General features: G+C 47.6%; 1 protein-coding gene and 2 non-coding genes across 6 annotated transcripts in view; 2 read left to right on the top strand and 1 right to left on the bottom strand.

The window, feature by feature from the left end:
• Positions 1–8711, top strand: part of Blimp-1 (PR domain zinc finger protein 1) — a 175205-nt gene extending 166494 nt beyond the window's left edge. For all 4 annotated transcript variants that reach the window (XM_075895453.1, XM_075895452.1, XM_037425504.2 and 1 more), the window contains 2 exons: positions 3715–4087; positions 4972–8711. In XM_075895453.1, coding sequence (XP_075751568.1) covers positions 3715–4087; positions 4972–7010 — 2412 coding nt within the window. In that variant the 3' untranslated portion in view covers positions 7011–8711. The remainder of the gene's footprint in view (positions 1–3714; positions 4088–4971) is intronic.
• A 15495-nt stretch (positions 8712–24206) lies between these two features.
• Positions 24207–24278, bottom strand: TRNAW-CCA (transfer RNA tryptophan (anticodon CCA)). The gene has a single exon. It is a non-coding gene; the product is annotated as a tRNA-Trp (tRNA).
• Positions 24279–25382: 1104 nt separating this feature from the next.
• On the top strand, positions 25383–25473 carry TRNAY-GUA (transfer RNA tyrosine (anticodon GUA)). The gene is given in 2 exon segments: positions 25383–25419; positions 25438–25473. It is a non-coding gene; the product is annotated as a tRNA-Tyr (tRNA).
• The last annotated feature ends 1026 nt before the right edge of the window (positions 25474–26499 follow it).

Genomic DNA, 26499 nt, shown 5'->3' with positions numbered 1-26499 from the left:
CTTGTACGTGGCTTTTCTAGACATCACTGGGGCATACGACAACGTTAATCAGGAAATTTTGTGGGATATATTGAAAGGAATGGGCATGGGCGACGACTGTATACAGCTTTTGAGGGAGACATACCGAGAAAATACAGTTTGCATAGAGTGGGAAGGAATGCGTAGCAAAGAGAACGTTGAGGTTAGCAGGGGTCTGAGACAGGGATGTCCTTTGTCCCCACTGTTATTCATGCTGTACATGGTGAGTATGGAAAAAGCGCTAGAAGGTAGCAACATTGGTTTTAATCTGTCACACAAACAGGGCGGCATGATGATTGAGCAGAAGCTTCCAGGTTTATTTTATGCGGACGATATCGTCTTATTTGCGGACAGTCGAGATGATATACAGCAGCTGGCGAATATATGCGGAAGGGAAGGTGAAGCTCTTGGACTAGGATTCAGTGTAACGAAGTGTGGTTTGATGGTATTCAATGATCCCTGTGATCAGACGGTGTCCATACAAGGCCAAGAAATACCGAGGGTAAGTGAATACAAGTACCTTGGAGTATGGGTAAATGAGAGTGATAGATACATGGAGGTACAGGAAAAAGCCTCGGCAGCAAAAGGAAAGAGGAATGCGGCAATAATGAAGCACAGAGCGTTGTGGGGATACAATAGGTATGAGGTGCTTCGAGGTCTGTGGAAGGGTGTAATGGTTCCAGGGCTTACTTTTGGGAACTCAGTGGTGTGCATGAGGGCAGAGGTGCAATCGGGAATGGATGTAAATCAAAGGACTGTGGGACGCCTCGCGTTGGGTGCTCACGGGAAGACGACAAACGAGGCTGTAAAGGGCGATATGGGGTGGGCAGGTTTTGAGGCGAGGGAAGCGCAGAGCAAAATAAGGTTCGAACAAAGGCTAAGAAATATGAAGGAGAGTAGATGGGCAGAGAAGGTGTTCCGTTATTTGTATAGGAAGAGCGTGGACACACAGTGGAGAAAAAGAACTAGAAGACTCACTAGTAAATATACGGCTGGTATTGTGAGCCATATGTCAACAAAGAGCGTTAAGGGAAAAGTCAGGGAGGCGGAGAGGATTTACTGGATGGCAGCTATGGAGAAAAAACCGGCTTTGAGTAACTACCGAAAGGGCAAAAATGAAATAAGGAGGGAGGCATTTTACGATAATTCAAGGGGAAGCGCTTTACTGTTTGAAGCGAGATCGGGTTGCCTTAGAACGCGTAGTTATAAAGCAAGATTCAGTAAAGAAGAAGAACAATGCACATGCTGCGGGAAAGATAAGGAAACGGCGGAACATGTTCTGATTGAATGTGGAGATATCCACCCAGGTGTACGTTTGGGCACGAACCTACAGGAAGCCTTGGGTTTTAGGGACAACAATGGAAAGCTGAACACACCCGCGATTGAAATAAGTAAGAGACGGTTAGAGTATTGGTGGCAGAAAATTAGAGAGAAAGGACAAAAATAAATATTGGAAAAATAAAATATGGACAGTGTGCCGTAAATGGCAGAGAACTTAAGCTGAAAATTTACCTTTTTTCCATTAAGATAGAATTTATCGAAGTAGAGGCATTAGGCCAACATAAAAAAAAAGGAAAAAAGATTTTTTTTTTTTTTGTCGAGCCTGGTGGCATACTTGTCACCACCCCGTTATAAAGGGGACGCTCATAGCATCCATCCATCCATCCATCCACTCCGATGCGTGCTCTAGTGTGATAGGAGACCGCTAGAGGCGCTGCTATAAAATGCGTTCGTTCTTGGCGCGCTTCCTCTTCTGCCGACAGTACGTGTGCTTCGGTATGAGCGACGAAGTCGAAGCTGCGCCGAAGCGCCGGCAAGAAGATCCTGCAGCGGTGGTGAAACGCGCACAGTGTGTTTGTGACGTCTTTACATGACGATCGACTGGGGCAAGATTCACGGAGGCTTCACAGTTTACCGATGTTCCTCCAAAGTTGCGCCCACTCATTATCATTCACTCCGCCGATATGCTGCAATTTGTTTTATGTAGACCGAGAAAGGATACTTGGGTTTCGAACGGAAGAAAGTTAGTACGACTGTCTTTCGGAGGTGAAAGGACGAACGGCCATGGTTCATTCGGTGGAGCCGGGAACTGTTTTTATGTTGTAAGCGAGTATGAAAGACGACGGGACGAACAGTCTTCGTTAGACTGCGTTATTCCTGTCTTCTTCCGTTCTGTTGTAATGTCCGCAGAAGATCTTGAAAGGCAGCTCAGTCATAGAAGAGAGACAGAATGAAAACTTTTCGTGTGTTATAAGAGTGTATAAATACCGCTGGCTACTGATGGTATAGTACGCGGAAAACTGCGGTAGTTAAATTTGGTTAGACGCTTTCATCGTCGGTCATAAATCACCCCTAGTTACCACTAGCCTCTCTCTTTGTGTGGAAAAGGGCTGCAAGTGAAACTAAGGAAAAAAAAGTCTGTTTTCACTCTGGCCTACAATAGCGCTCACTAAAGCCCATAGTATGCTTTCCGTTGTAGTTCACTTCCACCAGCGCCGAGCAACAGAACAGTTATATCGTCGGCGTTCTTTCAGAAAAACACGCCATTGTTTTTTTTTTCTTTAGCGATGCTTCTCGTGCTCTTATACAGAAGCACACGAAGTATGTGCCGCTTCGTGCTCTATGTCTGCTTAGACGTGCCCGTGTTTTACGTGGAAAAGAAAAAGTGATTACAATCAACGCCCACATCGGCCTCAAAAAGAAACAGTAACGGTTGAAGCCTCGTCAGAATATGCGTGGCCCCTATTGTTATTCTTGCGGACTCTATCAGCTGGCTGATTTTTTTTTTTTTTGTCGCCGCAAACTCTGCAGCGTTGCTTGCATGCGCGAAAGTGGCTCTAATCAAGCATGTTATCTTGAAGCCCAGTGGCGGCCACCCAGTAAACTTCATAAGTACGACATTACGATATTCTGAGCTGACTCGTTGTCGCTCTTCGTCCGCTACCCATGCTTCGACACTCCTCCTTCTCAACATGTTGTGCCAGTTGGTTCAAACATTTAAAGTCTAGTGAGCTTTACCCATTACCCCACGCCACAGAAGTACATCTCGTTTTATGATTAACACTTCACGGTGAACAGCAGGATTGTTGTGATCGCGTACAACGGACAAGGATAATCCAGAAGACCACGAACAACCGCGGCACCAGTCTCACGCAAATCAAGCGCCTCATCTGTTACGAAAGCTAAGTGACGTTTGGCTCGGAAGAGGTTAGAAATGAAGGACAAGCAAGCATAGTATATATGTTGAATATTTTTAGGAAGCAGAGTAACTGTTTGGTGCTTTCAAGTTTAAGGAGTACAGGAATGGTACATGTTGAGCATCAGCAATCGTTCAGTAGGCGACAAGTGCGCGTCTCAGTGCGGAATATTACTTGTAGCATTTCCCGCCTCGTGGTGAATACAGGCTGCAAAATAAAGTAGTGTTTATTGGGAAATAGGAGATAATGCACGGAAACCTATATAAGCATCTCGCCTAGTATACTTTACAATCGCGGAGAAAGGAGAAGAATGGGCAATATTGAGCTCACGTTACAGTGTGCGTGTTATTCTTCTAATGTGTGGCATATGCCCAGCCCGCAGTTCTTACAGCTGCAAGCGCGCATGTTCAACTCGCGTGCAAGGCGTCTCGCAGCGAAATGTGGAGTGCTTTGAAAAATAGCTGCACGCTTGTAATGAGCGCTTATTTTGTGCGCGCAGGTTCTGGGCGTCTGGAGCACGGACTACATCCCGCGGGGCACACGGTTCGGCCCCTTGATGGGCGATGTGTACCGCAAGGATGAGGTTCCGGCCAACGCGAACCGCAAGTACTTCTGGCGAGTGTACGACGGGCCCGACTCGTTCCACTACGTGGACGGCTTCGACGTCAGCAAGGCCAACTGGATGCGTTACGTGAACCCGGCCTACTCGAGCGAGAACCAGAATCTGGTCGCCTGTCAAGTCAAGCAGGACATCTACTTCTACACCATCAAGCCCATCTACCCTAACCAGGAACTCCTGGTCTGGTACTGCCGGGAGTTTGCGGAACGACTCAGCTACCCCGTCACCGGAGAGCTTATGCTCCAGAGGATACGTGAGTATCCACTGCCCTTGCCTTGTGGTGTTGTTCCTGTAGTCCACCCGTGGGAACGCGTTTATGTGGATCAGTTTTAACGAGTATCGTTCAGAAATAGCAACGAAATAATTTCTCGCGGGGTTACGAAACCAAGTCAGTCAGTCAGTCAGAGAACCTTATTGAAGTCACGATGAGCCCATCCCCCTCAAGGAGGAGGTTCGGCTGCGGGCCTACCCTCAAGGACGCACTGTGTAAATAATTCACTAAGTGCATCATATTTGAGCCGTCTCCTTCAGTGCAGCGTTTGCAGGCTTTACTGTTTATCGTGTAAGGAACTTACTCAACCAAGCTGAATACGTGGTTGGGCGAGGATACATGGCATCATCATTGGCATCATCTATGCAGTGCGAAAGCCTGCAGGGGCATTTTTCCTAATGTTACTAACGTTTCAGCTGGCTGTGTAAAAAATGATATTATGAAAGCGCTTTGCCAAAAGGACGAACCACATTCTAACCGTGCCTGGCTCTTTGAACTGCGCCATGAACTGCTCCTTTCCTGGAGGAGCGTTAGGCGTTTATTAATACGCTCATGTGTAACGACTGACTGGGTGTAATCCTTCTATTTATATCACAGGGGTTTATCTCTAGCAATGTGGTTGAAATACGAATTATTATGTGATTCGTACGCACATTTAAGCAGCTGCGCACGTGGAAGGGTACTTATTTCTGTGACACTGGCAATTAATCAACCGCCGCAATGCATAAGTTTAGCACTCATGTAGAAAGTCTGACAAAGACAGCCGGTTTATGAATTAAGAGCAACTACCTAAATTCATCCGTTTGAAGAATCGACTCGACACGCGATGCCACGAATAAGCACGATCTCCCTTCTTGGTTTCGCAGGGGAGCAACTGCAGCCAGCGGTCAAGGATGACGCCTACTTCTCCCGGCCGCACCAGCTGACGCCGCCCGAGGGCAGCACTCGCAGCGACGAGGGCTATCACAGCAATGGCGGTCCCGAGGACGGCCTCACGCCTCCTGAGGACAGCAGTGACAGCGACAGCGACAACTATGTGCTCGACTTCAGCGTCAAAGCCAAGCGCAAGCAGCCGCCCGCCGGCGGCAGCGACAAGGCGGAGAAGCGAGACGACAAGTGCGAGTCGGTCGCCGTCGTCGCTGCCGAGCAGCAGCAGCCCGACAAGTCGCCGCAGAACGAGTTCCGGAAGGTCAAGATCAAGATGCCCAAGGCGTACCACTACCGCAGCGGCGGGCCCAGCAGCCCGCCAGCGGCCGCGGTGGTCACCACCAGCGACGAGAACCCGAGGCCCAACAGCTCGAGCTCGCCGGAGCGACGGCATGACGACGAGAAGCGGCTGGGCGCGCTTCATGAGCCAGCCAGTCCCAAGTACGCCAGCGCGCCCCGGTTCACTGAGGACGTGCTGGAGCGTAGTGCCAGCTCGGCCTTCTCTACTTACGAGGGCATGGGCCAGAGGATTTCGCCGCAGAGTCCCAAGGGTCCTCCGGCTCCTGGCATTCTCGAGAACTTGCTTCTGCAGCGGTACCAGGAGCGAGCCGCCGCCGTGGGCCCAGAAGCGCCCGCGTTGCGCCGCGAGTCGCTCAAGGAGCCCGTGCGGGTTATCGTGTCCAGCGAAGTGTCACCGCCGGCCGCTCCCGACACCTCGGGCGAGGGAGGCCACCCGCCGGGCCCACCGCCAGCCCTCATGTTCCCGCACAAGAAGAGCATACGCTACCACCCGGGCAATAGCAACAGTAATGGAGGCAGCCCCGAGATGCACAGTCCCGACTCCACGGACAAAGCGCACCAGCAGCCCGCCGTGTCGTCTGCCATGAGCCCTGGCTACGGCGTGCCGGGTTCGGCGCCGGCGAACTACCTCTACATGAACGGCATCGCTCCCATGTTCTCGCCGGCGCACTTCAACATGTACGCGTACTCCGTTCCCGAGACTGTGCACTCGTCACTCGCTTCGCCGTCGGCGGCCATGCCTCCCTACCCGAAGTTGCCCGAGTTCGGCGGGCACCACGGCCCTCACCACGCGATGCTGCCAATGTCCGCGGAAACGGGAAAACTCCCACCGTCCGGCGGCAGCTCACCCGGCAGCAACAGGCCCTACTCGCCGGGCTCCAACCCTCGGGGTTACCGGTCGTTGCCGTACCCGCTCAAGAAGAAGGACGGCAAGATGCACTACGAGTGCAACATCTGCTACAAGACGTTCGGCCAGCTGTCCAACCTCAAGGTGCACCTGCGCACACACTCCGGAGAGCGTCCGTTCACGTGCTCCGTGTGCGGCAAGACGTTCACGCAATTGGCCCACCTGCAGAAACACCACCTTGTGCACACGGGCGAGAAACCGCACCAGTGCGACGTCTGCAAGAAGCGCTTCAGCAGCACCAGCAACCTCAAGACGCACCTGCGGCTCCACTCGGGCCAGAAACCGTACGCCTGCGACCTCTGCCCAGCCAAGTTCACCCAGTTCGTGCACCTCAAGTTGCACAAGAGGTTGCACACCAACGAGAGGCCGTACACCTGCCAGACGTGCAAGAAGAAGTACATCAGCGCGTCGGGCCTGAGGACTCACTGGAAGACCACGTCATGTCAACCCAACATGGTCTTGGACATGGAGCTCGACAAGGGTCCGAATGACTACGACTACGGCCCCATGGAGTTGTCCCCTCCACTGGCGATGGAGAGGCACCCCGCAGGCCTCTCCCACCACGGGCTTGGCCCAGCCAGCCCCGGTGACGAGTACCCCCCTGCGTTACACCACCCACCACCGCGACCTTCGAGCAAGGAGAGCGACTACCCGTCATCATTCCACCGCTCCGATGGCGCAAAGACGTCGGTGATCAGCAGTGGTCCGGCGTCACCCGACGACGACCTCTCCAAGAAGTGCCACCCGACGCCCGACAGAGACAAAGAGTGACTGTTTGCGCGCGTGATGTGTGCGCCTCATCGCGCAGATCGTTTTGTGCGCGAACTATGTACAAAGCAAAACTCAAGTCATGGGCCCGGGTGGCCGTTCTCACACAATCGCGCAACGCGACGTCGGGCGCGCGCGGTATCCCTCTCTCGCCCTCTCACCGGTCTCTTACCGAGACTGTATTTATTGTTTCGCGCGGCTGGAGACGCGGGGGCCTGCGGGCCGGTCGGCCCATCTTTCCATACACATTCCAGGAGCGGCGGTGCGTCTTGTATTTCGTGAAGGAAGCGAAGCGACCTAGGAGGGAGCATGACGTCAGGGCATCTATACATTGGGCCAAGCCAAGTTCCTCTGCACGCTCATGTCACGCCATTCCCTACTCTTTGCCTACCGTCCTCGGGCGACAAGTGCGCGAGGTGAACCACATGCAGTAGTAATTCGCGCAGCTTTCAGCCTTATTGGCCAGTTGAAACATGAAAATCGGAACGTCTCGCGCGATTGCAGGACCATTTTCGTATATTATTAGAGGGAAGTCTGACGTTATAGATCAGAACTCATTGGAATCATGGCCGTTTTTTTTTGTGCGTGTGTGTGTGACTAAATTTATTCTCCTACCTCAGCACGCCGCATCTCTTAGTTGGGAAGTATGTCCTGCCTGTTTATACATTGGAGTACATTATCGCAGAATCAGTAAACATCCAGTCTTTTTCTGTTCATCAGCACCAGCTAGATAAATATCGACGGATTAGCATATTGCCACATACCATCATCAGAATCACCGACATATGCGCATGGCTGTCATGCTACAGGAAACCACAGAGGAGACTTATCATTGCCATACAACCGCCGAGAATGTCCACATGAGAATCCAAAATTATTTATAGGCCAAAAATGCAAACTTTATGCAATGCTTTATATAGCCCAAGATCCTCCAGGTGGCCAAAAATGCAGCACTGAATCCACACGTAGACAGTGACGTCAGATTTCCCTCTGGTATTAGTACGAAACTGTGGTTCAAGGCATTGCTGGGTTCTGGGTAGCCTTTAGTGGCCCACTATCAGCGCTCTCTACAACGTGGGTGAGGTGACTAAAACCTACCCCTTACCCAGGCACGCAAAAGGGATGTCATTGACCCACCCTTCGCTGCAGTTTTATCAATATGCTTTAAAATTGTCACATGATGCTCTCTCCTAGTTCTAAATTGTAATGAAATCGCTTGAGCTTCCTCCACGCTTGTCCCCGTTCTTGACGTACCCAGTGCTCACACAAAAGCTTCGTGCAACATCGACATCATCCACTGATCGCCACACACACGGGCTTGCAACGGTGGCGCTGCTTATCGCGACACGTGTAGTGCGAAAACGTCATCGCACAGTGCGACTACCCGGTTCCAATCAAAAAGCGCCCTCTCGAGGCGGTTCTAGAAGAGCTAATAATAGAAGTAGCAGCAGATCAGCGAAGAACAGACAATTGGATAAGAGCTTGTGGGTGGTGGTCGCAACATACATTTGTTCTAGGGATTCTCCACACCTGTCGTCTCTTTTATTTTTATCTGCCCCCTCTCTCCTATCTGCCTGTTTTATGACAATGTTTCCCCACGCACACGCAGTCCGTAAAATCGTCCACTGCCGGTCAGTTGGCGCTTGCGCACTCCCACTTCGTTTCCGCCCCATTATTTGTATTATTAAAGTGTTCCCACCGAAAGATGCGATACTGTTGAAATCTGCGGTATATACACGAGGTACACTGCAGTCCTTTGTCTGTCCGCAAAACCGTCTGTCACTCATTGTTAAAGTCATGGTCGCACCCCTAGTGGCGAGAACCTCGCGTGGTGAACCCTTTCACAATTCAGAAATACCTCAACGTTGCCATGGTAACACCCGAGCATGTCACGTCAAGTGTTCGGGTGTGTGATGTCACGTGTCTCTGTCACATGATCTCGTCAACGAGAGAAGCTCGATCAACACGTTGCTTCTAACCGTGGTCTCCGCGATAGGGTCCGGATTCGCTCCAACGGGGCGCTGCCGGAGCCAATCGCGGAGGCCGCGTTGCGACTGTGGTGATTTCTGGCAGGCGCGAAAGGTGGCGAGCGTGGTGGCCGCGCTGGTTATTCCGCCTAGTTTGACCGTACATTCACGCTTCTTTTAAATAAAGAGAGCGTGGCCTCAAATTTTCGAAGATTAGCCGATAAATTATGACAGTCTCGATATGTCACTAATGACGAAATAAAGGCAAGGAAGTTAACGCTAAAGCATTAGAGGTCTTGCAGTTTGTGATATTTACACTAAAGGCACGGACTATTTGGAAATATGACGAGCGTTGATTAATGGGTGTTGCGCTGCTGCGGTCGAGGTTGCCGGTTCGATTACCGCGTTTTGCTACCGCGTTTCTGTGGTGGTGAACGCGCAAGAAAAAAGAAGTTCATGTAATTAAATACTCGTACACATCGAAAAACCACTTCCGATATATTCAAAGCTTTTACAAGCCTTCCACTACGACGCCTCCCAAAACCCAATTGTTTCAATGAGACCGCAAGCAGATTTAATCGATCAAATCAAGTTTCCAAAAAGGACAATACGTCTAAGCTTTCATTTCACATTGGAGTGAAACATCAGCACTACGAAAAATAACAATATTTAGTTGGACTATGACAAGCCTGATTGGTCACGCGCTGATGAAGTTATCAGAGAGACGCATTTCATTTCGCGGTTTGCTTCTGAGGGCACGTGAACAATTCAGGATCAGGAATGCCGTGCCAAGTTCCATTGCTTTTACCGCCTGCGTAGTGACTTGTCGATCACACGCGGAGGACATACGCGGTTACGTGAATCTGTTTCTTTCGACCGTTGTCAGAGGCCATATTCAGTTGCGATCTTCTTTATTAACAATCCTCTACTACCAACCTCAGACATTTCCTCGTAAAAAGCGAAGAAATTACCTAGCAAAGGAAATTTGTCTTTTGCCATGATCTATGCTGTAAGAACACGAAGAAGCCTTTCTGTTCCAGCCATGTACTTGGGTATCCTCTATAGCTTCCTGCAGCGGCGTGGTTGATGACATCATTTTCTTGCACGAGTCTTTCTACACACCTCGCGCATGTTACACGCCTCGTTCAAAAATAAAGTTCGTCCAGTCGCTTCGTGATGTCGAATAAAACATGGCCGCGCGGCCGTGTCATATTTGCCGTGGCAAAGCAGCTGCCCTGGAAAGGAAGTAGCATGAGGTTCGATCCCCTTGCAAAGACGGACACTTCCTAAAGAGCGAAACTTTCTCTCCAATGAACCTGTTCACATTATCTCTATGGCTAGAAGCCACAATTGCTATTTCTTCTGAACCTATAGCTGGCAGGGTATTAAAGACCTTTTTTGTTTGGTAATAACGGAAACTGAAAGAAAATTAACACGAGTAGCGGTATTTGTATCTAATGCGTGGGCCTTCTTTTAAAACTTGTTTTCAATTACGTTTACGCCTCGGGCATTTATTAGCTCTTTTTTTCTCTCTCTCTTCTCTGTGATTTAGACTGCGCAGCATTGCACTTCACACAGCTTGGGTGGGGAGTAAATCGGGGAAAAGGGAACGTGCCCTCCCAACCTGAGGTATTTATTGTCGCGGAAGAACGAAGCCTTGTACATAACTTGTGGTTCGACAAAATGCACGCGTCGTAAGCGTGCGCGCGCGAGTCTGTATGTTTATCGGGCATGTGTAAATCTCTCTCGTTAAACAAAATAATCCTGCGGACAGACACAAGAGACGCAAATACTTAGGGTGCCCCCGACGACGACAGGAAAAAGAAACAGGACGTCAAACACAACACAAAACAATCGCACTCCACCATTCATTCCACTTCATCTGCAACAACAGACACAGATCCCAGCGTTTCGCTCCGCCGTACTACGTGTGATTTTTAGTCCGTTGTCTCTCGTGGGTCAACTCTGGCCGATATTATATAGTTGTAGTAATTGTCGTATACCTTCGGAGATATTATGGGTTATTTATCGTCCCCTACAAAGAGAACTGGTGGATCAAGTATATTAAGCTGTTCATATCGTCCCTACCCCACCCGTTTCCCCCGGCCTCTCCTCCTCCCCCCCCCTTTTTTTTTGAAGTCGTCAGATATATATATATAATATAATTTTTTTTCTCCTCTTACGCTACGCGTTGCCGTGTTCGACATGAGCTCCGTTCACGCCACCGCTGTTGCTCAAAATTTTCTGTCTTTCAATCTCTCTATCTTTTTACTTTCTTCGTGGAACACGCCAGAATTGCGAAGTCGAAAGACAATAAAAACTTCTCGACAGGCAAACAACACGTACTCCCGCAACAGAACAGCGAGTTTATGCGCATAGCTCGTCAAAAGCGGAAAACTAAAACCTCCCCGTATCGACTATCTATCTTTTACACAACGTCGTCTTTGGTCAGAACATTGGTTACCACAACATTCATTCGAGTTCTATATACGCTGCAATTTCAGCAAGATCTATGCTGAAGGCTTTCAATTTCTTATGGGCATTTCTAGATTGGTATCATGCTCCCCTCTCTGCCTTTCCGTGCTTGGCGCATTGATGTGTATTGATTTCACACAATATATACGCCGATAAAATTGAACCACTACGTTGTCACTTGAATTGGTCCCCACCGGGCTTTCATGGCGTCCACATTCGACAACACTGTTCGGAGAAATGATTCCTCATGTGCCACACGGCAAACCGAGCTATCCTCGGTGCGCCAGCTAGAGGCAAAAGCGGGCGGAACATTTATCCGCGTTTCCTCAATTCGAAACTATAGAAAAAAAAAAGTGGTAGAGAAAGTTGCACAATTGCGCAAAGTTCGTGCCAATGGGAGATACATCCCACCGGCGCATTTTCCGGTAAAAACGTCCTTGAATTCGCATCACATGGGAAACTCACAATTAAAAGCACTAAGAAAATACAGAATAGCAATGAAAATACTTCTAGATGAGCGCCATACGCTTTCAGGCCCGGATTGCGGTTATGCCATAATAAATGACGTGTTGTTCGCCTGTCTTTATCAGAGGATCTGATTGGCTTATTTTTTGTCGTGTTACTGACTCGTTATATGCCTTGTTCTTGCCAACATTGTCTACAGATGTGTTCGACGCAAGCAATTTGCAATTTGCGATTACACTACGGTAACTGGGGAATAGGAAAAAAAAAAGAATGATACAGTTGCTAAGGTAACGCTTACAGATCTCGTATGTACATTCCTTGCCTAAGGGGCTTTTTTTTGTAAATTTGCAATTGAAAGTTCGTGTGTATTTCTCTTTACATTTCTTCACACGTCGTCATCTGTTCGTCTCAAATCAAAGGAACAAAAAAAAAAAAAAGAGACGACTATACTGCAAAGGGCACACAACATCTACGTGCTTGTTCAACAGGGGAGCATATTTGCCGACATGTGTGTTTTTCCATTGTCCCGCGACGTTTCCTTGAACAGGAAAACCAAAGTGGAAAGTGACACCATGGCGATAAATCAAATTGTAAAACAAAACAAAAAACTACGCGAGAATGACAACTTTATCGAAACGCTTTATCCAGCTTTGTCGTTCAACGAAAAGCCAAGCCAATCCGCAAGCCTCGGCTATGTTCGGCTGCCAACACGAGGTGCTTAGCCCTGTCCCATGTCACACTTAACGCCACTGGAGATACGCCCTTCGATTGTACTGTTGCGTATAGACGACTCACAATAAGTGTCCTACCAAGTAGATTGAGTGTTCTTGATGTTCACTTAAGCGTGTGTGGAGCGGTGAAGCTGATGACAAAGTCTAACGTTCCCGGATGGAAGCAGAATTAGAGCCAGTGCATTGGCATTACCCGAGAAGCATAGTAAGCTGAATGTTACGTAGTGAATACTTGACAGAGCAAACGTTGCAAATCGGTGTCTTAATTTTTTGTCCGTTGTGCGACACCACCCAAAAAAGAAAAAAAAACGAATTTCGTAAATTTGTGGAGGCATATAGAGCCTACTGGAGAGTCCGGGAACGAAAGGTCGTTGCCTCGATAGTAGAGTTTCTCAGACCGAACGTTGAGACAGAGTTCATTGCTGGACAGGTGGCGACATATCCGCTCCACCGTTCCACACCCGCGACGTTGCAATGTCCCCACCAAATGTTGAGGTCAACTTTGCCGCCACATTGGCTCCGAATGTCGTTTCGCTGTCTCTCGCTGTTAACTGTCGTCGGCGGCCTGCATGGCTGAACTTGTAACCCGTTTCCCGTTAAAAAAGTTCGTTGCTTTATTCTGTACATTGTGCAGGGACTTCGTTTATCTTCGAGACAAAAAAAAAGGAATAAGTGTGTTGTCAGAAGTTTCTCTTACATACACTAGCCTGTACTTACTTCACTGGGGAAATTCGAATTCTTGTTCCAACTTCTCAATTATTGTTTTTTTTTTATTTTCATTGATCAACCTTTTTCTTTCTTGATTTTCATCGCATCGCGACATTTGCCCCCTCTCCCCCCCCCTCCTTCACGCCAGTATTGGCGACGTGCTCTGTTTCTTGTCGTACTCGCCACACGTGTCGAATGTGGAATCATAAGAAAAATAAATGTTATGTGTCACACAAATCATATACGAAAGTCTCATGAGTCAACTTCCTGCAAGAGGGATCTTGTGGGGCAAAGGATATGAGCCAGAATGGATATTATACACGTAAGCACGGGCGTGCTTGCACTGTGAGAAGCAGAAAAAAAATCTGAAACTAGTAAGTACAAACATATTGAAATGGCCAGTCAATAGGCTCCAACAGTACTGCCAAAATAAGCAGACCGACTACTAACTTATTGACGCGATAATCAAGTAACCAACATCACCATGACGTCAAAGAGATTCGCTGCAGAGCGAAATTCATTGAATGGCTGAAATACAGTGGAACACACCGAGAAATATATAGAAAAAGACGATTGGTACTCGTTAAATAAACGATTGATTGGAAAAATGAGTAAACAAATCCATAACTTTGAAAATTAAGGCAGCTTCGTAAGAGTTGTCCAGATTAGGTGGACTGTTTCGCTTCTCAACACGCATTCACACACTCACCAAGCGGTGGCATGTGCGAGTATTCTTCCGGTGGTCAAAGGAAGTACAAGTCTCACAGCGAGACTCGGAGAGAAGCTTTCAGCGCGAGCCGTAGCTCGGTGGTAGGGCACCCGCTTCGGTTGGTCTGCTGGAGGTTTTAGCTTCAATCTTCGTGCCTAGCAGCAATTGCTTCCTAAATGGAGACAAGTGCGACCCCTGTTTAGAGACGGCGGCCGAATGCCGAGCCTTCTTTACTGTTTTTCAGTGTTTACCTCCCGCGTTTGCTTTTAGGTGCTTAGCGCTCTAGGGGCCCGGCTAGTGGTCCATCTGTAGATTTCATATGCCGCTCAAGAGAGAGAAATAAATGAAAGGAAGAGACAGGGAGGTTAACCTAGAACTGGTCTACTACCTTGTACGGGGGTGGGAAAAAGGGTCGGAAAGAAGATAGAGATAGAGAGATCTAAAATAAAGTAGGAAAAAAAAATCGCATGCGCACACACTCAGGGAGTTCTGATCACAGTCGTTCGGACAGGCCGGTTGAACGCAAGAAGCGCAGGAGCGCCTTCACAGCCTTCTTCGGCGACATAAAGTCTTGTCGGTAGCGCAGGATTCTTTCTTCCGAAAGAGGCTGGTTGTCCAGTTCATCTAGTGCATTGCAGAGTGACTGTCTCTGCGAGCAGTATTGTGGGCATTCACACAGAATGTGCCCAGTTGTTTCGTCACTGTCGCAATGGTTGTGCAGCAGTGTCAGCCATTCCAATGCGGAACGCGTACGCATTGGTAAATGCGACGCCCAACCATAATCTGCACAGCACAGTAGCGCCTCGTCGGCGTAATTCTGGAGGATGCCGCTCAAAATCTGACTACATCATGCGGCGTGATGCCGCTCAACCCGGGCACAGTTAACGTTTTTATATGAAATTACGTTATGAAAAGTTGCTTTAAATGGACACCAAAGAGAAAAACGACTTGGTTTATATTCATAAATTGCACTCTGGGAACTCTACTGTCATAAGTTTCACCGTCACAAGTTCATTATTAGCGGAAAAAATCAAGGTTGAAGTTTCATTTTTAAGTTTCGCGCCGAGATCTCCTCGCGTGACGTAACAAGTCTATCGTATTTTCACGAGATTGGATCGATGAAATTTTGCGAAGCTTTAAATGCTATAGATCCATGGCACCCACAGATAGCAGTGCTCTTCATTTTTAACGCGACAGCGTTAAAAAGCTCGTTTCTCAGATATTTCGGCATCGCATTGGTGTCGGCGTCGTTGGTTGTGAGCGAAAAATCATATTATGCGTGACGAAAAATAGAGAACGGTTCAAATAAATGATAAAGAATATTACAGTGTATTCACGGAGTGAATAATCATGAGTGGGGCAAAGCGTCCGTCCGGCCGGCCGGATGGACGCACGAATGAAGGAAACCACAAACGGACAGATAGACAGACGGATGCACGGACGGACGGACAGACAAATGGAAGCGCGGACGGACGAATCGACAGAAACATGGACGGACAGAAGCACGGACGGACGGAAGCATGGACGGACAGAAAGACGGACGCACAGACAGACAAACTGACGTAAGCGCCCCCTATCATCATTCACTCCGTGGGCATGCTGTGAAAGGGCACTAACGCCACCTAGTTGTATTGGGCGTGTTCCAATACTCACCTTAGACGGCTGAATAGACAGCTAAGTGGACGGCAGCCATCTTAAGTGCCATTCCAATTCCCACTTAGCCGACCATGTAGACTGCTTCGAGAAGACCGCAAGCTACTTTGCTGTCTAAACAAGATGGCGGCTTATCAAATCGCTGAGATAGTAGGGTTCCTAGAATATTCAGATAGATATGATCTCGCCGAAATGGTCGTCTGCACACATGCAGACGCTTCTCCAGACGCTCAATGTGAGTAACGTTTATTTGTTTTCAGTTTCAAAGCGAAATAAGCCAGAAAATAGAACTGTTACGTTTGTTTAATTTAGCTTTTTCTTCTCGACGCGAGGTGGCGCATCGCCGTGTAAAAGCCGATTCCGATTCCAAAGTGGCACCAATGTCTAAGAGAGGTAGAGTCTGGGGCATAAATAGACGTAGCCACGAGCGCCGAGCACATTCAGACATACGGTATATTAACATGCAGGGTGGTAGGAACAGGCTGAAGTGGGAAGAGATAGAAGAACAGCTAAGGGAAGAGAGGCCGATGGTATACGGTTTTTTAGAAACACATCTCAAAGACATGGAACAACCTCCGAAGAATCCGGACTACGCGTGGGAATATTGTAATAGAACAGAAGGCAGCAGAAAGGGGGGTGATATTTGGGCATTCATTCATAAAAGTACAGACTGGCAAAGGGTCAAGCAGGAGTGTAAGGAACATTTATGGCTAAAAGGGAAAGTGGCAGGTCAAATGACACTCCTTGGTTTCGTGTACTTGTGGACGGGACCAAAGGCTAGAGAGGAAAACCAGGCAATGGTAGAGTGTATATCAAAGGACATTCAGGAGTTAGGAAGAGAGTGCGAGACAATTATACTAGGAGACATGAATGCGCACATAGAAGATATAGACGGGTATACCGATCCGACAGGCAAAATGATCATGGATATGTGTGAAAGGCTTGATTTGATGATTTGCAACAGTACCGAGAAGTGTGAAGGGCAAATAACATGGGAGGTAGGAAGGCTGCAGTACACGATAGATTATGCACTGATGTCACATAGGATGTATGATAAGCTCAGGGGAATGCACATAGATGAAGGTGGCTCCAGAAGTCTGGGTAGTGATCACAAACGTATCAAGCTAAGTTTTGGAAGAGCAGTGAAAGTGGGAAGGAGACAAGATGAGCAACTACAGGAAAATTTTTATTCAGAAAGGCAAATTGAAATAGCCACTCAACAAATTGAGAAAGTAATACGGAGGATAATAAGACAGTGTGGACATACACGAATCTAATTAGACTCTTTGAGCTAGAGCTTGCTAAGACGCGTAACAAGTCACCCCGGAAAAGAAGACACAAACCCTAAAGTTGGTGGGATGAGGAAGTTAAGAGAGCCATAGCAAAACGTCAGGAAGCCTCTAGGGAACACAGACATGCTAAGCAGCGGGGTGAACCGACAGATGATGTTGAAAGAAAATGGGAAACCTTTCTAAGCTGTAGAAGGGCTGCATCCCTTCTGATCAAGGAAAAGATTAGAAGAAAGGGAGCTCAGTGGCTGGCAGAAGTACATAAAAAAGATAGAAAGGCAGCTGCGAAATTTTGAAACCATCTAAACTCCCTAAGAAATGAGACGAGTCTAGAGCAGAGTTTTATAACTACAGCCCAAGGTGTCAGGCTAGAAGGGGACGAAGCTATTGAATATATAAGAACAAGGGTGACAGAAAAATTTCAACAAAGAAGTACTTTATGCACCACAATAGACAAGGACGAATCAAGTGGTGCAATGGCTCCATTTTCACAACGAGAGTGGGAAAGGGCCGAGAAAAGGGTTCCTTGTGGTAAATCAACAGGCCCAGATGGCATTCCAATCATATTGATAAAGACATTAGGTCCGAAGTCTAAGCAGGCTTTGAGAGAGGCAGTTAGCACAATAATAATCGATGGTGAAGTTCTCGATGGATGGAAACTTAGCAGGATGAGCATGATCTATAAAGGAAAGGGGGACAACGCTGACATAAACAACTACCGTCCTATAACAGCGACATCAGTGGTCTACAGGCTGGCGATGCAGATTATAAAGGAAAGACTGCAGGCGTGGATAGAGGATGAGGGGGTGCTGGGGGAACTGCAGAATGGGTTTCGGAAACACAGGAGGTTGGAAGACAATCTGTTCTCACTGAGGCAGTGCATCTAAATAGCAGAAAAGGAACACCGGCCCGTGTGGCTAGCATTCTTGAATATCAAGGGAGCGTACGATAGCGTGGTTCAAGAGGTATTGTGGGGAATACTGGACACACTAGGCGTGGAAAATGTAGTCACTAATCTTTTAAAGGGTATCTACAAAGGTAACGAGGTAGTTATAATGTGGGAAAAACAGGTATCCAAGCCTGCAGATGTAAAACGGGGGCTTAGGCAGGGGTGCCCCCTGTCACCCTTATTATTCATGATGTACCTACAAGGATAAGAGGCAAAATTAGAAGAAAGGAGGCTGGGCTTCAACCTCTCTTTAGTCAAACAAGGAAAACTTATTGATCAGACACTACCAGCATTAATGTACGCAGATGATATAGTGCTAATGGCCAACAACAAGGAAGGTTTGCAGAGATTGATGGACATCTGCGGTAATGAGAGAGATAGGTTAGATTTTAGATTCAGTAAGGAAAAATCAGCAATCATGATTTTCAATGACAACGAAGGTAGTGAGCTTAGGATACAGGAGGTCACGCTTGAGATAACAGATAAATACAAATATCTGGGCGTATGGATAAGCAATGGGACCGAGTACCTGAGGGAACACGAAATATACGTGACGACTAAAGGTAACAGGAATGCAGCAGTGATGAAAAATAGGGCACTGTGGAATTACAATAGGTATGATGTTGTGAGAGGAATATGGAAAGGGGTCATGGTTCCTGAGCTGACGTTCGGCAATGCGGTCTTGTGCATGAGATCAGAAGTTCAAGCAAGATTAGAAATTAAGCAACGTGGAATATGTAGGCTTGCTTTAGGAGCTCACGGGAATACACCAAATCAGGGAGTACAAGGTGATATGGGATGGACATCATTTGAGGGCAGGGAAGCTAGCAGCAAGATAAAATTTGAGAAGCGATTGAGAAAAATGAAGGAGGAGCGTTGGGCTAGGAAGGTTTTCAGCTACTTCTACATGAAGAATGTCGATGCAAAATGGAGGAAGCGAACCAGGAAGTTGACTGGTAAATACTTAGAAAACAGCAGGTGGCCAAACCCAGAAGAACTATCGGTTAAGAAGAAAGTGAAGGAAACGGAGACCGACATGTGGAAAATGGGCATAATTAAAAAGTCCGCAGTAGAGATCTATCGAACTTTTAAGCAGGAAATCGCCAAGGAAAGGATCTATGATAATACTCGGGGTAGTTATCTACTGTTTGAGGCCAGGACGGGAGTACTGCGAACAAAGACATATCGGGACAAATACGAAGGGGTAGACACAGTATGCAGTGCGTGTGGAGAGGAAGAAGAAACTGCCGAACACTTGATAATGTTCTGTAAAGGGCTTCACCCTATTGTTCAGAATGATGGCGCAGCGTTTTTGAAAGCACTGCATGGGGTTTAGGGACCGGGAGGGCAAAATAAACTTTAAGCGGGTAGAATTAACTAGGAGGAGGTTATCTGATTGGTGGCTAAAGTCAAGGCACGAGTGAGGGTTGGGCTCTTCGCTGCGGAGTACGAATCCTCAAACTCACTTTTTAGGGAGGGGAAGGATAGATATAGTTTTGGGTTCATTAAGTATTACGGCTTGGTGGCGCTAGCCACCGCCTGATCAAAAGGGTAAAGCCATATCCATCCATCCATTCATCCAGCCGTCCAGACGTATTCCAATTTTCAGACAGCATGGGCTCGGTGCTGTCTTCTAAGCAGTCCGCGTAGACTGTCTACGTGCTGTTTAAGAATTGGAACACAGCCATTATTCCCATGAACATTAGAGTTCCTCGATGCGCGCGCCCCCTTACAGAGTGTAAACACTCTTTGAAGGGGTGAGTGCCGCCTCCCAATCGGCGGCCGCCATTCGGTTCCCCACGCCTCGTCGTGGCCGGTTGAGTGAGACACGTTCGCGACTTTTTTTCTAGGTGTAGCGTACCACAGGGCACAAACCACTCGCGGAATTCCTATAGGATGTTCAGATTTCCGAAAGATCCGAAAAGGCGACTCTTGTGGCTGGTAAAGATCAAGTGCAAGACGTGGCATCCCACGGATCGCTCGTGTTTGTGCACCGTAAGTTATGCCATTTCAACCTTTCTATAGTTAAAATTCAAATCGCTGTCACGCGGGCACTTTTGAAAGCGATCGAGCCTGACGCAATTGATACGCCAGCTGCAGAAAGACGCCAATGCCCTGTTTAGAAATTTGATTCAGATCGGGCTTAATCGCGATCACCAATGCACCGGTTTCAATGCATGCACGTTCATTTGCATGCTGTGTTCGTGCGTATTTAACTCGTTCATTTTGGATAGCACAAAATGCGTGCTCCTTAATCTCTTTTTGTACACAAGCTGCAATTGCGCGAAGATGCGCGCCTGTAGACGTTGTGCGCCTGTTGCTACCGACGCCTTCGAGTATTTGTTTTTGTAACATCATATTGAAAGCACGCATTCCGCCAGTTCTTTGTCAAAGTATGTTTTCTCATTGTTTTTTTGCTGTTTTTTAAAGAAACCGACGCTCTTGTTGTGCGCATTGTTTTTTACACCACTTTTGTTTTGTTTTGTTTTTAATCTAAGGAAACTAATACAGTCATTGTGGTAGGGCGCGCAACGTCCTGAAAGGAACAGCGCGGCAGATGACGCTTGCGCTAGCGCTGCTTTGTGCGTCTGCGCGCACTGTTGCCGGTTTCGCAGATTAGAGCCGTTGTAATGCGTTGATACTGCGTGCGGATTATTAAAAAATGCTGGAGGCTGTACACGGCCAGCATAACAACGATAGTCTTATGTGGACGCTGGGTGAGGCCGTTGGTCAGGTGGTGACTTGTCTAGGTGGTGTGCCTCAGAATCGCCTGAGTTATGTCCGCAGTAAAGGTCGTACTTTTGTCGGTAATGACTAATGAGAACCTCTGGGGCACCATGACGCGTGACGATGTTCTCGACGAAGAACTTAGCTACCTCGGCCGTACTGCCTGTTGGCAGGGCCCTTGTCTCAGCGTACAAGGCGAGGCAGTCAGAAGCTACAACGATCCATTTCGGGAACGCCCCAAGTAAGTCCGTGCCGATTTGCTGAAAAAGGCCGGCGAAAACTGAATGACAGTGGATGAAGTGAACTATACATCAAGCAAGCCCCGCCGCGGTGGTCTAGTGTCTAAAGTACTCGGCTGCCAACCCGCAGGTCGCGGGCTCGAATCCCGGCTGCAGCGGCTGCATTTCCGATGGAGGCAGAAATGCTGAGGGCCCGTGTGCTCAGATTTGGATGCATGTTAAAGAACCCCAGGTGGTCGAAATTTCCGAAGCCCTCCACTACGGCGTCTCTCATAATCATATGGTTGTTTTGGGACGTTCAACTCCACATATCAATAAATCAATACAGCAAGCAATGCACGTTGTACACTGATATCGGCGAGCAGAGCATCGGCCGCAGATAAACTGAACGAGCGTCTGAATTTATACTCACGGCGTCGAACATCAAACATTCGAGCGTTATCGCGGATGGCCGAGTTTGTTCTAGAATAAATTCAGCTGTTTCCGTTTGCGCAGTCAAGCCGAACAGATCATCTGAAAAGTATCTAGCCTGTAATGCTCTCAGACATTTCGGCACGGATTGCGCAAGTCGCTGTCTACTCTTGCAACGTGCCAGGAACATAAAACATGGAAAATAGGGTGTGTGACAATATATGATTCAAACTTTGCGCCACACGCGCATATAGCTACATAAGTTTTGAATATTCGCATGACTGTGCTTTTTTTTTTTTTGTTAGGCAACTTACGGAAAGATTGTGCGCACTCTTCACACTTTTTTACGGGTTTTAAGAACAACGCAGCAGATTAGTAGGATGATAGCCCGTGTGGCTCATAATCTGAAAGGGATGGAGGAGCAAGACACCCTTGAACTCGTGAAAAGCCTGGTAATCAGCCGAGTGATGTACTCGTTCCCTTAATTACCGTGTCCTGAATAGGGATGAATTGACAAGGCTGATCAAATTATAAGGATGGCATATAGCAACACTTCCAACGAGAAGTTTCTATCCCTTGGCCTCCACAACACATTTGATGAGCTATAGCTGAGGCCCAACTCATAGCGCAGAGGACTCCATTGGCGCACACCCCAACAGGCAGAGCTCTTCTTCTTAGAGTCGGCCTTGAAGGGTGTATACGCACACACCAAGAGACTATGGAACTACCCAGCCAGATCAGAGATTTGTATGGGGTATCACCAATACCAAAAAAAAAAAACATGGATCCGATATTAACACAGGGCGGACGAAAGCTCAAGCGGCATACATCCGCAAAACATGAAGGTTATTGAATACTGCGAGATTTCCGGATGCTTCGCCACAATGGGCCAACGCAAAAAAAATATGGTAGCGGTTGTCGTAAACAGAAGACGTAAGATCACGGTCTGTGATTCGGTTTCTCAAGCAACCATCATAGAAGCAGAAGAGATTGCTATTGCATTAGCTATAAGAGAAGGGTTGGAGCGCAACGCTCCGCTTACTATTATGGCAGACTCTCAGGCCGCATTTAGATATTATCAGAAAGGAAAATTCGGCTCCAAGACACACTGGATACTTAGCATAGAGCTGGACATAGGCTATACCCAGACAATCAGTTGGGCCCCTGGACACGATATTATCAGAAAGGAAAATTCGGCTCCAAGGCGCACCGGATACTTAGCATAGAGCTGGACATAAGCTATACCCAGACAATCAGTTGGGCCCCTGGACACGAGCAGCCTCCTGTCCCGGGGCCCAAGCGCAGATGAGGCAGTTCGAGGTTTCACTAATTACAGAGCTGCCGATGGCAACACCGTGGAGGACCCGATATTAATCGATCCCAGTTACAGAGCGATCCCGGCAATATTACAGCGATTTGCGGAGACATTACCCAGCACCACACAACAACTTTTCAGCCATGGATTCTGCGGCGTTACGTCGACTTCAAACTAACACATACACAAACATCCACAGATTGCATGCGTTGACTACCCCTCAGCATATGACCCGCCACGGTGGTCTAGTGGCTAAGGTACTCGGCTGCTGACCCGCAGGTCGCGGGTTCAAATCCCGGCTGCGGCGGCTGCATTTCCGATGGAGGCGGAAATGTTGTAGGCCCGTGTGCTCAGATTTGGGTGCACGTTAAAGAACCCCAGGTGGTCGAAATTTCCGGAGCCCTCCACTACGGCGTCTCTCATAATCATATGGTGGTTTTGGGACGTTAAACCCCACATATCAATCAAATCAATTACCCCTCGGCATACAGAGACGTATGCCCACGGTGTGGAAGCACACCGACGCTCTATGCCACGTCACGCGGTAATGTATACCAGCACACACCAAGGAACAGGAAGGGGATAACAGAAGAGAGAGGTGGGTGGCCATGCTGGCCGGACAGCCCTTGAGGATCAGCTGAGGCTAGTCATGCAGGAGGGCTGAAAAGATAGCGAGAGCCAGCGGTGCCTTGGAATATAGGGGCCCGACCAGGAGGCGTTGCCCTGTTTTAGCGGCAACGAAGTCTTTTCCGAAAATAAAGTTCTGTTCGTCTGAGCGTACTCTAAAGGGGACATCGAGAGAGAAAATCGATTTTTGGAGTAACAGTAAATTACAATTTCACAATATCGAAAACACTACCATTGCAGTGAGGAGACGCTATAGGGTAAGCGAGCTCGAAAGAAAATGCTTGAAAAGAAAATGTGGAATGCGACGCCGCCATGAATTTCTCACACCAAACGGCATGACATACGGTAGATTTCTTTTGCGGCGTCCACTAGGTCATACGCAGCTCCCAATGGCTAAAAAATGAAGTAGTACATTGTCCTCTGAGGGGACCGTAGCCTTACCACATCAAGTTTCAAAAAATTTCGTAGAGCCAGTGTCAAAATAAAAAAAAAATGCCGTTTAAAATTCGTCCCAACACATGGGGAGATTTAGGTGCGAAATTAAAAAATGAGACATTGATCTTGACTTATGGTGATTAAGTGCACGATATTTCAGTTCTGCGAGTACATAGTATCGATCTAAACTCATTAGTTGCATCACTTTAGAGTACATTTACGCGTTTCTGTCAAACAATCGACTCGTGGTGCCAATCAATCGAATCCCTAGTTAATAACTCGGTTGTGTTCTTGTATTGACGTAGTGTGTTCAATTCGTCGAATCCGATTCTTATTCGGTGTACGCATGTAAAAGCTCTAACAAACCACGTAAAAATTGGTATAACCAGACCCATAACTCACATTAAAGTTTACAATGTTATGTAAACTCTGACCTTGCAATAGAACTTTTGTCCAAATAATTGCTTAAAAAATAATAATAATTTGTAACAAAAAAATTTGACCCGGACGTGATTCGAACACGCAACCTTCTGATCTGGAGTCAGACGCGCTACCGTTGCGCCACCGAGTCAGCTGTTGTACCATCCAATTCATAACTCTAGAGTAACCTTTGCAAAAAATGTTCTGCTTTTTGGTGTTTGGTTGTTTGTTGACGTTTAATAAATACACGCCTCGCACAATCAGCCTTTACCTCTTCAAGGTGCGGAATGCTTAACTTTGAACGGCCTACCCTCAACCTAGGAAGAAAAGTCCTCGGTAACATGCCCACGTATGAAGTCAAATATGCGTACGCTCTGTATGGTAGTGTCACCTAGCGGCTGAAGAAAAAACTAAAATTTCTATTGCGTAGCCTTTGAGCTTTAGCATTGCTTTACTAGTGTCTCAGAGGCCCTGCACAAATTTTTGTAGTGACTACTGTTGGGATGCAGAGAAACTAGAACATCGCCAATCAGCTTCCCCAGCTTGACAAGCCTCTGGTAGTTTGTTTAATGGGTGTGTCACCGTGTGTGAGCTAATGTGAGACGATTGTGAGCATTGCCACTGACTGCGTAGATCTCGTACATCCAGTGTATGCACTTTGGAACTATCGAAAATGTTATGTATGTTTATTCTGCAAGATCGTGTGAAGCGTGTTTGGAGGGTCGCTAACGAGCGTGCGCGATCATATCCTTGCTGTGTTCATTCGGTAGCTTGTTAAACGTAGTAGCGCCAATATATTAAGTGTTCTTACTGTGTGGCTTGTGTTGGTTAAGGATAGCGATGACAAAGATAATGAGCGGAATAGTGATTATTTGGGCGGCAAAGTGGGGTGCCGGTAGTAGCTGGCAAGGCGCGATTCTCGGCTTGAGACTGCTATGCTTCGACGAAGTTTGTGATTGCGCTGTTCCTTACAAAGCTTTTCACGCAGAATTGATTTGTACCGGGGTTTTAACCTGCGTATGTGTTCGCTTTGTAGTGCACTTGCGGGTAGATGACTTTCTAGCAAGCGGGCGAGGCTTAGCGCATGGCTGTTCGAATTACTAAAGTTTGTTCTGTCCTTAATGTGAGCGAGTAAGACTAGCTAAAGGATGGTAGCCTAGCCCTAACAGTAACTTTCCAATCTTAAAATGTTATAAAATGGGCACGAAAACAGAAAATTTGTTTATAAGTGCATTCTTTGCTGCCCACTCTCGTTCCGTCGATAGCTCAGTTGGTAGAGCGGTGGACTGTAGAGGTGTATCACTATGGACATCCATAGGTCGCTGGTTCGAATCCGGCTCGACGGAGATTTTTTTTTTTTGCGCACCATAAGCAACTCGGTGCAGATTATGTAATTTTCAAGTGCGAAACATTTCTTCGCTAACTTCGGCGACTTTGAGTGTATATATCCTTCTGGCCGCCTACGTTTGGGTGCTCTCGTGGTCACCTCCTTGGCGTGAACCATAGTTAGCATGGGAGGGTAAGATGTTTTAACGAAAGTGACGCGCTGGTCAGGACATGAATAATATCACAATCCCGTCGCTTATGTCGTCAAACACTTCCCGCCAGACAGTGGCACATACCCACGGGTGGGTATGTGCCACTGGTATGCGGGTATGTGCCACAGGTGATTGACAGTATCTACCCAGGCACGACGAGATCACTCATGGGCAATTTTAATGCGCAAGCGTTAAGAAATAACCGACATCGGTAGCGTCGACCAGACGAATGCCAAGAATAAATGTAAGGGCCCCGGCTGGAATAGAACCCAAGCATTCTACGTGGTAATGTAGCATTTTACCGCTGAGCTATGCCAGGCCTCGGACCTACTTTTCGAATAGACGCTAATCTTCGTCACCATCAATAGTGGTTGCAGTACTGCCTACCCAATTTTATAAACATATTACATATGTACCCCTTTGATACAGCCGTCACGTCGCGTTAACGTCCATTGTGGTTAGTTGCCATGCGCTGAAGTTGATTTATGTAGCAGTGTCCAGGGCCAGCATCCGCTCAAGCATCAGCGCTTCATATCAGCTGCGAATGTTGCTAGTACGCATGTTCCAGGTGGCATCGCCGCGCAAGTGCAAATATCTGGTTACATAAACACGCGCAACTTTTCAACATATGTCTGTGCGTGCAACATTTGTACATACATTTAGAGTTATTTCATGACGGGTTGCTCAGTCAAAAAATTGCAACACGGTCACCTTCCCTCCGCATGCTTCGCATAACGTCGATTCCCAGGTACGTGAGATCTGTCGATTTTTTTTTTCCGGCAATTCCTTCAGGGGCACGCACCAGTCGCACATTTGAAGTCCCGCTTTGAAAAA

This window comes from Rhipicephalus microplus, chromosome 5, assembly GCF_043290135.1.
Source record: "Rhipicephalus microplus isolate Deutch F79 chromosome 5, USDA_Rmic, whole genome shotgun sequence".
In the NCBI taxonomy this organism is placed as follows: domain Eukaryota; kingdom Metazoa; phylum Arthropoda; class Arachnida; order Ixodida; family Ixodidae; genus Rhipicephalus; species Rhipicephalus microplus.
The sequence above is the reverse complement of the archived record's forward strand: the minus strand, read 5'-3'. Positions and strand labels throughout refer to the sequence as shown.